Genomic DNA, 13,522 nt, shown 5'->3' with positions numbered 1-13,522 from the left:
ATTCTTCTTATGCTTTCCGATCATCCTCTGATGTAGGGAAGTGCAAGCACTGATTGTAACGACTTCTCTTTCTTGCGAGGCTCTAACTGTCTTTTAGCCAAAGTCTGTTTCACTATCGCTTTGGAGTAGCCATTTCGTTGAATATCATTTTGGTCTAGTTTCTTCTCGAGACCTTCCTTCGTATTACAGAGCCCGAAAGTACGATCCACTAGATTCTTGATGATTTGGTGGATTGATAGTGGTTGGATTCGTGATTCATATACTGTCACTAGTTTAAAGTCCCTCACTGTGTCATTGGAATAATTCATCAATATGAATGTTGAATGATAAAGGATCCAATACTGTGCCTTGGAGAACACAACAAATAACTTGCTTTCGTTAACTATCAGGAAATAGAGTATAGTACAGGCGAAAAAAATCTCCTTACCCGGAACAAACCTGGTGGTCGATCTCAGGCCAGCTCTGTCTCCGGTGACAGAAGGTTGGGGGCCTCTCGGGAGTCGCTCTCGGGGATTTTTGGCGAAAGGATCCTGGTCTTCTTCCTGGCGGGGCTGGAACGGGACATTCTAGTGTACTCCTCCGACGCTGGATTGGCGCTACAGCTCCTGGAGTCGGAATTACTTTGGGGAAGCCCGGAGTGTTGCTGTCCCCGGAGTTGCTCCTCGAACCGATCGGAATTGTGGCTTCTGAAGTGTCGGTTCGAGTCAAGGAGAACCTGTGAATAGAAAAAAAGTTTTTTGTGTTCATGTTGTTTTTGTTGAATAGGTAATATTGCTTTATTTTTTCTAGCACGTATCGTTTTCAATATTATTATAGGTATTATTATTCTCATCAAATTTTTTTTGGAAGATAGGAGAAACAAGCCATTTTTATCACCCTTCATCAAGTTTTCAACTCAAATGTTTCAACTCACAACCACTCTAAAAAATCATCATCCACCATGGCTCATTTCCGAAATCATAAATAACAAGCTATCAATTATTTTCAAACAATTAAGGTTCCGAGAACTGGAATTGAATCCCAGGTCACTATAGCGTAACCTTTTATACTTGTGATGAACTGTTTGGAACCTTTGGTGTATTAATGAATATTATCGAAGTTTTTTCCCAACACCAAACCATTATTTCAACACCTCGACACGTGTTTCGATCACCAAGTGACCATCTTCAAGAGAAAGATCAGTTTGATCTTGAAAAAATGGTTTTAGACTTTCACGGCTGAGGTTTTCAGTGTCATTGCTTTTCGAGTTTGAAAGCCGTGGATTTTTCGAATTTCTTCCTGACGTTTCGCTAGCGCGAGTGACTAGCTTCTTCAGAGGTTCAACCAGCCTGGCTTGCTGTCCGATGACTACCTTTTAGGCTTCGTAAAGCGTATTTATGCCTTGTCAGGTAATCAGTTATATCTGTATCTGTATTTAAACCTGTATTTGTACCTGCATTTGTACCTATACTCGTTCCTGCACTTGAACTTGGAACGTTAACAATCTTGCTGCCTGTTGTCCTGTTCGTTATTTTAGAATTCCTTAAAATGGGGTTCCATATTCGATTGAGGTTAACCTCTTCTTCTTTTCTGTTGAAATTCTCCGTGTGTTTGTGGATCTCTATTGCCTCCCGTACTAGTCGGCTATGGTATCCCTGATTGGGGGAAATTAGTTCTGTTTTCAATCAAAATTATGCGGTCTCCTTCACTAAGTGCGTAAGTGCGTGTTCTGCCACAGCTGACTTGTCCGTTTGGCCTAGTCTACAGTTCCTTTTTAGGGGCTTAACGCTGGAGCCGATGGATGTTCTGGTCAGCTTCGATGTGGTGTCTCTGCTTACCAATGTCCCACTGGAAGACTCTCAGAGGGGGTTAGCCCACGTGTTCCCGAATGAAGTCGTCGAACTCTTAAGAGCATGTCTCACAGAAAGTTACTTTCAATGGGGGGGAAACTTCTATGAGCAACTAGATGGCGTTGCGATGGGGAGTCCACTTAGCCCGGCGATAGCAAATTATTTCATGGAACAGTTCGAAGGAAAAGTGATAGACACTTTTGAATTGAAGCCGACCTTGTGGCTACGTTACGTGGATGACATCTTCGTCATCTGGAAACATGGAAGATACTCCCTGAACCGTTTCCTAAACCACTTGTACGCCCAACACTCGAGCATAAAATACACCATGGAGATTGAGCAAGACCAACGGATAGCTTTCCTAGATGTACTAGTAGAACGATGTGTACTAGACTAACTCACAAAGTATATCGAAAACCCACACACACAAATAGATACTTGCACGCACTATCGAACCACCATCCTAGCCAAAAGAGAAGAGTCATCTCAACTCTAACGAAACGGGTTCGGAGAATATGTGAACCAGAACATCTGGAGAGGGAACTGAAATTCCTTGAAGTGACCTTGAGATCGAATGGATATAGTGCCTCCGAGACCAAAAAAGCCACGAAACCGAAGGGCACCACGGTTCAGAAAGCGAAAAAGGATCAGGTGGTTGCACGCGCATATCTACCGTTTATCCCTAGGGTCACGAATAGAATTGGAAAACTATTGGGCAAACATGACATCGAAACAGTCTTCAAACCTACGAGGTAGAAACAACAAAGCCTCAGGTCGACTAAAGACAAAAGAGACCCTTTATCAGCATCAGGGGTCTATCGCATACCATGCACTTGTGGAAAGGTATATATCCGCACCACCAAACGATCCATGGGAACAAGACTGAAAGAGCATAAAAGGAATTGCAGACTAGGCCAAGCGGACAAGTTAGCAGTGGCAGAACACGCGCTTAGTGAAAGAGACCACATAATTTTGTTTGAAAACACAGAACTGATGGCCCCCAACGAGGGATACTATAACCGACTGGTACGGGAGGCAATAGAGATCCTCAAACACACGGAGAATTTCAACAGAAAAGAAGAAGCGGTGAACCTCAATCGAATATGGAACCTCATTTTAAGGAATTCTAGAATAACGAACAGGACAACAAGCAGCAAGATTGTTAATGTTCCAGGTTCAAGTGCAGGTATGAGTATAGGTACAAGTGCAGGTACAAATACAGGAACAAATACAACTGATTGCCTGACAAGGCATAAATACGCTTTACGAAGCCTTAAAGGTAGTCATGTTACTCATCCTAATACTTGAGAATGGTGTAACTGGTAAACCTACGACGGGCCAAGCCAGCTTAGCTTCCGATTTTTTCGCAAAAAGCTTTCCTTGATGACTTGTTGTTCCTCATGAATGCTCTGATTGAGTCAGCAACAAAATAGCGACCGGAAGTTGGAAGAGTTCAGAGATCGGTTTACCTACAAACCGGTCACGCCAGCTCAACTCAAGATTTTTTCTCCAACAAACGAGTTATTGTATATTTTTTGTTTCAAATCATCCATGAGAATTCCTACCAGGGGACTAGGTGGGTTTTCCACGACATTCAAATGTATCCACAAACTCTGAAGTGAATTATAGCAAATTCAATAGTCCCTAGCAGACAAAATCAGCTAGAAGTCGAATGTAAAGAATGATCTTTAACAAAATTTCCTCGCTAATGATCAAATGGTAGGGATGATGACAAAAGAGACGTTTCATAATCTTCGATGAAACGGAAATTGATAACCTGAGAGCTGGGGTGGAATCAATTCAGCCATTGAACGTGGGTAGATTCCAGCGCTTTGTTTCTCCAACAACCCCCTTCCATTCGAGTGATCCTTGACGAAGATTTTCCGGATTATACAGGTATTGCCGAGTACGTTTTCAATATTACAAAAGGGCCGCAATAAAAGGAAATCAGTCGGTATCACGGAGAGATTGTGTATCTTCCAAAGTGGAAATACCGACAGCAAGAGTAATCCCGCTCAGAAACGCTGTTTTGTGGTTTCGCCACTAACAAATAGCGACGATAAGTACATTTCCCAGGAGAACACAGACCGCGACGAACAACGAAAGCCGGGAGGAAATCTCAAAAATGGTCTTTCGCTGTACGCGGGCTTACGAGACGTGAAATACGCCGTATTTATCCATAGTCGGATCGGTGCTAGAAAGGATAAAGGACTGATCTCCCCATCGTACAGGCTGTTTTACAAAGCCGCGACGTTATTTGTCGAATAGTGTGAGACAGTCCAATTCTTTGTTTAGGGGATTCGACCTCTATCAGAAATCGGAAGTGAGCGTTTATTTCTGAAAGTACAGCAGAAGACCAATCAATCAATCAATTAGTCCATCAATCAATCAGTGTATCTACTCAATATTTATTTTGATGACTTCAACATTGTAGATAAAACTTAAAAAGTTAGGAACCCAGCTTCCTAATGAAGCCTTGCTATCGTGGGTCGGTTTTCGTAAACGTCATCAGTGTCTGCATTGAATGTTGGGTAATTAGGCTGATTAGGCTGCTCTAAAATGTTAACACTTGTGTGTGAGGTTGGATTCATCCAATCTCTCCGCACACAATTCAAAAGCGTAATTTTCCGCTTGAAATACAGTCGCATAAATTCCTTGGCAGGAAATACTCTGTCCTGGGTCTGCGACTAACAACACCTGCACGAGAACCCGAAGGTGTTTTTGATCCATCTGTGAACCAACAACTAACTGCTCTCAATGTTTCCTCCTCCTCCTCCTCGAGAACAGTACTTCATAAGCCATCTAGCCTCGTCCTCCAGAAGAATGTGGAGAGGAGGTAGATTTGGAAGGATCTCCATGGCCGCTAACGGTGTGGTACTGAAGGCGAAATACATATACTTGACAAACTTGAAATTGATTCATTTAGTGAATGTGTCGCAGCTACTTTCCGGGTTTGTTAGATGTTTCGTCTGCTGCTGCGGTATACATTATCAAAGACGGTGAAGCAACAGACGATTTATTCGAGTTTGGCTCATTCATGGAGGGCATGGCTATGTTTGATATAACTGAATAAACTCTTTTTACCAGTGTGATTTTGCGAAGATAGCCAAACTTCAATGATGTTAATTATCTCTAGGATTGTCTCTGTGTTGATTTGTCAGTATGCCGAAAGTGGCAATTTCTTTAGCGTCCAGAAAGTTGCGTTGTTTCAGTATAGACCGATCCACAGCCTCAAGAGATTCGATATACCCCCAATTTTGCTAAAGGATTTCTATGATACTTAGCTTACCTTAGATACTCAGAAGTATTTGAACAAAGCCTGTTCTATGACACCGGAAATTCAACTAACAGACGAGGGATGGTGACATCACGGCATGCGTTTTCAACCGTTTTCCGTGCGTTTTCGACCGTTTTGCATGCGTTTATTTGTTATCGTTTCATCGTTATTGTCGTAACGTAACGCACAACGGTCGGAAACGCACGGAAAACGGTTGAAAACGCATGCCGTGACGTCACCATCTCTCATCTGTCAGTTGAATTTCCGGTGTTAGAGAACCAGCTTTGTTCATCTACTCTTAGACAGTTTTCATTGGCCTTTATATTGGTTACATTCACATTTCTCATATGCTGGTGGATGGTAAAGAGTCTCATAGCACGGTAACCAAACTTTCATGGGTGATTGCTAGGCAAGCTGTGGCATAAGCAAGTTGTCACCATTTACAGTTATTCATGGTTGCAATTGAATGTGGTAATATTTTTTGTCTTGATGTAGGGAAGACATTAGAATATTGATAAAACTGAAATAGTCAACGTATTTTGAGTAACCTTTCATTGTGAATGGACGATGAACAAGGTTTGTGCCCATGAAACGAATTTTCGTGAAGGGGAAATAGGCTGACATACAAATAACTGTATGAATTGATCGATGTGGCCGTTTACTATGTGGTAGGAGATCATCACCAAAAATGATAAATAAAACTCCTTATGATTTTATTCCACTCATATTTGCAACTGACATTACTGCAGTTTCGTCCTACAAGCACATTTTCAAACGAATACAATAAATCCCCTTGTAGAACGAAACTGAGAAAACATTAGTTACAAATAAAAGGAGTATGAAAACATAGAAAGTTTTAGTGATCATTTTTCATGAAAATTACTATAAACTCTATATACAAAAATTCGTAGTTCAAGAAGAAGAATACAAAAAAAGTTTTTTGATGTACTCACCTTTTAGGACTCAGAGTCAGGCCTGCAACACTATTGGTCACATATTCCGACAGAGAATTTAGGAAACTCATCGTGTTCTTCAAATGCCACTCTGAAACAAAATAAATTCATCAATGACAGCTTTTTTAGGAATCACACGTTAAAAGGGTTGACCTCGTTAGTCCTTAGCTCGCAAAAGTTTTTCAACTTCTGAGAGTTGTCGTTCGTATGGGGGCGACAGCTGATTAACGAAAAAACAGATTTTGAACAGTTTTTTTTATAATTACAACATTTCTTCTGGATACAAGTTAGTATGAAACAATGTTTTTCATTTTTCGTGCAATAACGACAGCGAAAATTTTTTTTGGGTCTGAGAGCAGTTAAAAGCCGCTGGGGGGCAGATCTGGGGAATACGGTGGATGCGAAAACAATTTGAAGCCCAATTCATAAAATTTGCCATCGTTTTCATTGATTTGTGACACGGTGCACCGTCTCAATAGAACATCACTTGTTTTCGTCAAATGGGGCCGTTTTTTCATGATTTCGTCGTTTGAACGCCTGTGTGAAAATAGCGATTCACATTGTATTTGACCTGGAGATTAAATCCATTTGAAAAAACTTTCTCAGAAAGTTTATTCCACATTAACGCTGTTTTCCAAATGGAAGAGTTCTTCAACAGTGAAGTTCGAGTTGTACTGAGTTGAACCTTGAAACGATGAGCAGCCACAGTCCGTCGCGTATTTCTGATATGTGCCGCTTTTGGTGGAATCAAATATGTTAAGTGTGAGTCCATTCGAAGCGACAAGAATTTCCATCGAATAAATCAGGGCTCCCATTCATAAGGCCCTACAAAATGCGAGGTGTAACATAACGACATAATAAATGAGAGTCACGAGGGCTCCAAACTTCGGTCGTGCAGTTCAGAAGGGAGCCGGTCGATATGAAGTTTCGGGAGGGATGATAGCGTTCAAGGAATCTTATCAAGTCGTAAACGCGCCTGACCTATGGAAAGTGTACCAAAATTGAGTTTCGGGGAGAAGGTCGGACGGGTAGTTTTGTAAGGAAAGGACGACAGTTGGAGGTTTGTTTCACGGAAGAGGAAGAGAGGTTTCTTGTACGAGGTCTGTTAAAAAAATGAAGCGAATTTTAATTTTTCTCAGAACAAATCCATTCATTCCTCAATTTCTCTCCTGTCCCTTTCGATATGCGCTTTTTGGTATGTTCTTCAGGTCTCTCAGCAATTCGGTTTTTAATCTTCTCAATCGTGGCAAAACGCTGTCGGAATTATCCACGAATTATGGTTTGAACTGCTTGAAAATCCGCCTCACTTACCAGATCTAGCGCCCAGCGACTTCTTATTGTTTCCTCATCTGGAAATTACGCTCGGTGAACAAAGATTTTCGTCAAATGGAAAGGCAATCACCTTCGTGAACAATTATTCCGCAGAGAAAAACGCATACTACTATTTGGACGGGTTACAGAGATGGTGGCGTCGCTGATAGAAGTGTGTTAGGCTGGAAGGAGACTATTTTGAAAATAAAAAAAAACTGAGGAAATGTTATTGGGTGATATGAATAACTCCGGAGTATGAACTCAGAGTATGTTCTCATGAGTATGAGCATAAAGTATGAGTTTGTACTCCACTTCATATGAATAAAAATATTTTGATGTGATGAGTATCTGCTCACAGTACATAAGAGTAAATACCCACTATTTAATTTCTATAAACTTCTCAGAGCTTGTTTAGGAGTTAGCAGGGATTTGGCATATTCTCGTATTGCCTTTTATTTGAGCAGTTAATTATCGCTTTGTCTTGTTGTTACAATGAGTGAAAGCAGTGAAGACGAAAGTAATAAGGGATGCGAATCCCAATTGGGATTTGTGCATATGTTACGTGATTTTCCTGTACTTTTGTCCAAGTCAAACACCAGCTGTCCGACTATCAAAGTAAAAAGCAGTTGAAGCGATGAGAAAACTATGGGAGCTCAATTTCGGTTCACAAATAACAACAAGTCAAATCTACAAAAAAATTAATAACATGAAATCCAGACTCAAGAAAAAGACTGATAATAATAGAAGTGGAAATAAGAAAATTGTTCTGCAGGATTGGGAAAAGTTTTTGTTGGAAATCATGGAAGGCGATACAAATCCAGTACTTACAAAAAATCCAGGTGATGTAATATTTATAAATAGAAATATAAGTAAGGCAGCCAAGCTATATTTAATCCAGAACCAAAATTATATTTCTGTTAAAGTTATTTTACAATTTCATTTCAGGAGCATTTTCTGTCGGTACAGAACAAATAGACACAATAGCAGGCCGCAGTCATGAAGCTAAAATCCGAAGGCCTTCTGTTTCTAGAACGTGCACCACAAATGAAACTGCTAGTGAAATAAATCCACCTAAAAAAAGAAAACCAACAAAATTAGCCCTCTTGAAAAATACAAGACAAACGATACTAAACAACTTTCAAATACCGTACTACAAAGGCTAGTTTTGCTTAAACAACTGAGAGGTTTGGAAATGAAATGATGCAAACAGAAAAAACTTACATGTATATGTAATATTTGAATATTTTTGTAAATTGTCACGAAGTAAAAGTTATAAGAAAAAATATTAACGATGAAAATTATAAATGCATTGTTTTGTTCGACTGTTACTTGTCTTAAATAAAAGCAAGAATGATTTCTGCTGATCCAGATCGCCTTCGTTGCCCACTTTGTCTAATGTCATCTGTATCTTGTACGGGAAGCGGATCCCAAATATCTTGTATTGGGGGCTCCATGGGATCGAGTTCATCATTCGAATATTTAGCTACATTGTGTAACACGAAACAACAAATAACAAGTTTTGGAACGATTTCAATCGACACCAGAACTTTATATTGAAGCATCGGAAATCGTTGTTTCAGTTGCCCAAAACATCGTTCAATTATTACACGCTCCTTTATAAATAATTTGTTATAAGCAAGCTGCGCCGGAGTATTTGAATTTCTGAAAGACACCATAGGGTTTTTTTTATTTTTATGTGGGTGCAATCGATCACACCCATAGCACACGAAAAAATGTACTTTAATTGCCATCTTCCTTTAGCTGCTATTATATGCGCCGGAAATTTTATCCAACGTGCGCATTTTTCTATTATCTGCTTAGCAACTTGCGTCACAACCTGAAACACAGTACTTTGATGAACACCAACATCTTCCACTCCTGTTTGAAACCCCAGATCACTTACATATCTTAAAAATATTTTCATTTTATCAAAGTTGCATATAGCTCCACTTCTTGTTTCTTCCGATTCTTCACCCAAAAAGTTATTTGAGAGCAACTCAACATTTTCTTTGTTAAATCGGTATAATGCTTCAAATTCAAGTCACACGTACTTCTTCTTGGTTTATAATATTTTTTGAACGCAAATTAAACATGTACTCAGCCATAGCTTTGCCACGATAAAACGAAAGTCTGGTAACTGTTGAACTCCAAATTTATGTAGTATATTCTCATCCTAACGAGCATAAAGATATTTTTATTCATACCGAAAATGAGAATATTCTTACAACAAACTGTACTGTATTCATACCACGTAGAGTATTTACTCCAAAACTCATTTTATTCTCATTTTTATTCATACCACCCATTGATAGGTCGGACGTCCTAGAAAATAATCACATGATCGTTATTTTTCGAGTACGTTGTTTACTGGGATGAAACACAATTCAAATTTCGAAAAATCATTGCGAAAACCACATCACGCCACTTCCGTAATGCAATTAAAAGATACTCCGATTTTTTATTGAGTTCGAATCATCCGATAAATCATCCAACACGCATTTAAACAATGGAGCTTAATGAAGAGAAGCCACTGCTGTATTCAACTGGAAACGCGGCCCACTTGGAAATATTGAGTGTATTGTGCCTCCATATAGAGCACGTACGAATATATTGCTTGGTTTGGAGACCGATTCATAATGTTATTTGATGAAGTGAATTATAACAATTCGATGGTACTCTTAGTCGAATCAACGTCCTTAGGAACAACACAGATTCACATGATTCTTTCACAAACTCTCGTTTTTTGTATTATATGAAATCAGAAACTTTGCGAAGAGGGGACAAACTATAATAATGATAATAGTTTGTTCAAATAGGGAACAACCTAATATACAACAATGATAATATCACAGACAATATCATAAAAGTTACAGGAGTGACTTGTGCGTGGTAACATAAATATGACAGATAATAACAATATAAATAATAACACATGAGTAATAATAATAATTGAAATATTACATTTTCACAGTGACATGTTGAAATATCTCAATCACAAAATAAATAGTATTGAAATATCAATCAATCAGTTTTTAATAATCAAATTTGATTTGATTGTGTAAATAGATCCAAACTAAAACTTTGAAAATGAAATGAAATGATTCATGCAAATACATCCTAATATATACAACAATGATAGTAATGTTAACATTAATATATACATATAAATACAATAATACAAAAAAGATTTACTTATATTTGTTAATAAGTAGTCTTACCTACGATAATTGAAAATACAAAAAAAAAGAATAAAAGATAAAAAATATCACATAATACCTTAATGGTCTCTTAAATGGTCTAATAAATTTCTTTTGAACAGAATAAGACTTTACATTTTCAGGAAGACTGTTATATTCAATAAATCCTTTGAACATTAATGTTTTAGTGTTGAATGTTTTTGTCTGATTATTTAAATACAAATTATTTTTTATTCTAGTATTATACTGGTGGATTTGATTATTAAAAATTACAAATTTGTCAAAATATGAGGGAAGAAGGTTATGTAACATTTTGTAAATATAAATGAATCAACAGTCGAACAGAACGAATGAAACCAGGGTACATAGAAAATATCCTATATATTTGTGTACTAATTTTGCTGTAACATGTTATTTTTCAATTTTTTTCAATTATTTGGTGAATCGCTCACCGTTTCCTCTGATATACATATGTTTTCAATTCTCTTTTGAATTTTGATATCAATTGTTGAATTTTTATTTCATCAGGAAGAGTGTTGAAAGCCCTTGGACCCAAAAATTGATGACTTTTCTAGCCTACTGATTTGCTCATTAGCGGTTGGACAATTTTTTTTTCTCTGGTAAAATACGTATGATCCAGATTGAGAGGGTCAATTTTTTTGGAATACTGCAATATTCAGCTGTTCAAAATATATTTGTCTCAGATCAAACGTTTTTTTCTCTTTATATTCCATCGAACCACTCTATATCGAAGATCCTTCAGTATAATAATATTCCACAAAAATATAAAGTTAGTAAAGTTTCTTCATTTAAGTGCTGTTACAAAAAATATCTCATCGCTGCTCAATCAGAAAGCCATTGATTTCATAGATTTTATACTTCTGAAAAATTTTCAGTAATACATTTAACATGTTTTCTCTCCCTCCTCCTTCTCTGTCCTTCCTCTTTTTTTTCTGTTCTTTTTTCTTTGTTTTTTCTATTGTTTAGTTTTCTTTTCTTCAAGGCTAGAACTAAGATCAACAGTACCCTTCCTGTACATGTTGTTCCTAGCCTTATTTTTAGTTTTTTTATAATTTTCATATATTGAATATTTATTGTATTTATATGTAATAAGGAACTACAAATAAATATTATTATTATATACTCGATCACTGGAGTATCTACTATTTTTATTCAGGATGATTTTCAAGAATCTTCTTTGGGATACTTCCAATGCATGGCCCATGAACGAATAACGAATAAACCATCAACCCAAAATAATAAATGCCATATGTTGATACGTTGGAAGGGAGCCAAGCCTCCGACCGCTTTAAAAAACACAAGCTCCGCTAGACCAGTCCAGCCAGCGACATACGTCCCGATTTGTAATTTTAGTTGTAGAAATTATAGCGTTAGAGGAGGCTAGCCTCCAGTTGGTCTTCGTTAGTGTACGACTGCGTTTGTTTTTGATTTACTCATTCGGACTGGATGCCGTGACGGACCACGACTGAAAAATATTTCGGTAAATCGTTTTAGTGTTTCTTGATAATATTTGTTATTTTCGTATAAAACAGGCAGTATTGTATTATAGCAGTTCTTTTCGGTAATATTTTCAATGTGTTTTAAACGGTTTTCTTTCAATTTCAAGGTTTTCACTTTTCGGTAAATTTTTTTTCCATTTATTATGGATAAGTTGGACGAAATTAAAAATTTGACGATATAGTCGATTGGTTGCTGACAAATAATTTTGAGACTTATCTTATGATAATTAATTCTACATTATTAAAACTCTGGGAAGGCCTCAACCAAATTTGATTTCAATTAAAGCGTCAGATAATCGACGAAATCGAGGATTTAATATTAGTTGGTACCGTAAATGCGATTGGTTAACCGGCTCCATTAAACGAGAAAAACTTTTTTGTTGGCCCTGTGTTTTATTTTCCGTACAAACCGAATACCAAACGTGGTCTAAAATAGGATACTCCGATTTAACAAATTTACCTCATTCTACAGAAAGACATTTTAAATCTAAGGAGCATATATTTTCGTCTTGTATATTAATATTGTTTAGCAAACAAAATATAGCAACAGCTTCAGATACAGCTCAAAAAGAGGCCATAATTTCTTTTAATAATCAGGTTAGGGAAAATTGGTAGAATTTAAAAAGACTTATCGATATTACGACTATATTGGACTTTAATAACCGCCGATTAAAAGTAGTTTGCGGGTGCCTTGTGAATCCACTTAAACAAACCAGATTTACCCTTCCTTTCCTATCCTGGCAAGACACGACTCTCACCTCCCCGTTGGTTCTTGCTGGACAGTAAAATTTACTTTTAGACCTGTTTTCATAAGCATAATTAAGTACTTGTGCTTATAAAATATTTTTAGCAATTTTTAACAAAACTGTTATATTAGAAGAGAAAAGTATTATTATTTATTGACTGAGAAGAGTTTATTTATATTAAATAACTCAAAGACAACCCTTTTTTCTTGTTTTAGTTTTTTTGATGGTCAGTTTTATACGTATAATTTTTGGCAATACACAATTTTTGTTAACATTTATGCAAATATTACGTTTTTTGCTTTAAATAGGCGCGGTACCCCAAAAAATTTTCGCGCCTCCGGCGGGATTTTCTGTGTGTATATAGTCTTTATGACTTTAGCCTCCTCTGTTCTCCATTGCACAAGCCGTCACTGGTGTCTTCGGATGCTCAAAAATCTTCAAATGCTCAAAAATTATATGATAGCCATATGAATTCGGTTCTCAATGAGTATTTTATGAAGAACTTCTTTTCTCTATGAATAGCATGCACATTGTTTGAGCACTAAAATTTTTCTTTCTCGCTATAACAGGTTTCAATCGTACACAATATAAATACATTGAAATTTGAGAAAAATTTCGAAACCGATACGGTTTCTGAGAATTCCGAATTCACTGACGGTCCCAAACTCATGGAAACCTGCTGGCTCTGT

At 37.3% G+C, this 13,522-nt stretch overlaps 2 protein-coding genes across 3 annotated transcripts in view; one reads left to right on the top strand and one right to left on the bottom strand.

The window, feature by feature from the left end:
- The window catches only part of Pdk1 (Phosphoinositide-dependent kinase 1), a 145,110-nt gene that overhangs the window by 13,253 nt on the left and 118,335 nt on the right, over positions 1-13,522 (top strand). The gene's annotated exons all lie outside the window — the stretch shown is intronic.
- The window catches only part of unc-13-4A (BAI1 associated protein 3), a 116,100-nt gene that overhangs the window by 54,013 nt on the left and 48,565 nt on the right, over positions 1-13,522 (bottom strand). For both annotated transcript variants that reach the window (XM_074172180.1, XM_074172181.1), the window contains 2 exons: positions 6,060-6,150; positions 428-715 (listed from right to left, as the gene is read on the bottom strand). In XM_074172180.1, the coding sequence (XP_074028281.1) occupies positions 428-715; positions 6,060-6,130 (359 nt within the window). In that variant the 5' untranslated portion in view covers positions 6,131-6,150. The remainder of the gene's footprint in view (positions 1-427; positions 716-6,059; positions 6,151-13,522) is intronic.

Source organism: Leptinotarsa decemlineata, unplaced genomic scaffold, assembly GCF_025532065.1.
Source record: "Leptinotarsa decemlineata unplaced genomic scaffold, Ldec_3_MD MMD2_P_RNA_scaffold_12, whole genome shotgun sequence".
Taxonomy (NCBI): Eukaryota; Metazoa; Arthropoda; class Insecta; order Coleoptera; family Chrysomelidae; genus Leptinotarsa; species Leptinotarsa decemlineata.
Note: the sequence above shows the minus strand (reverse complement) of the source record. Positions and strands in the feature narration are given on the sequence as shown.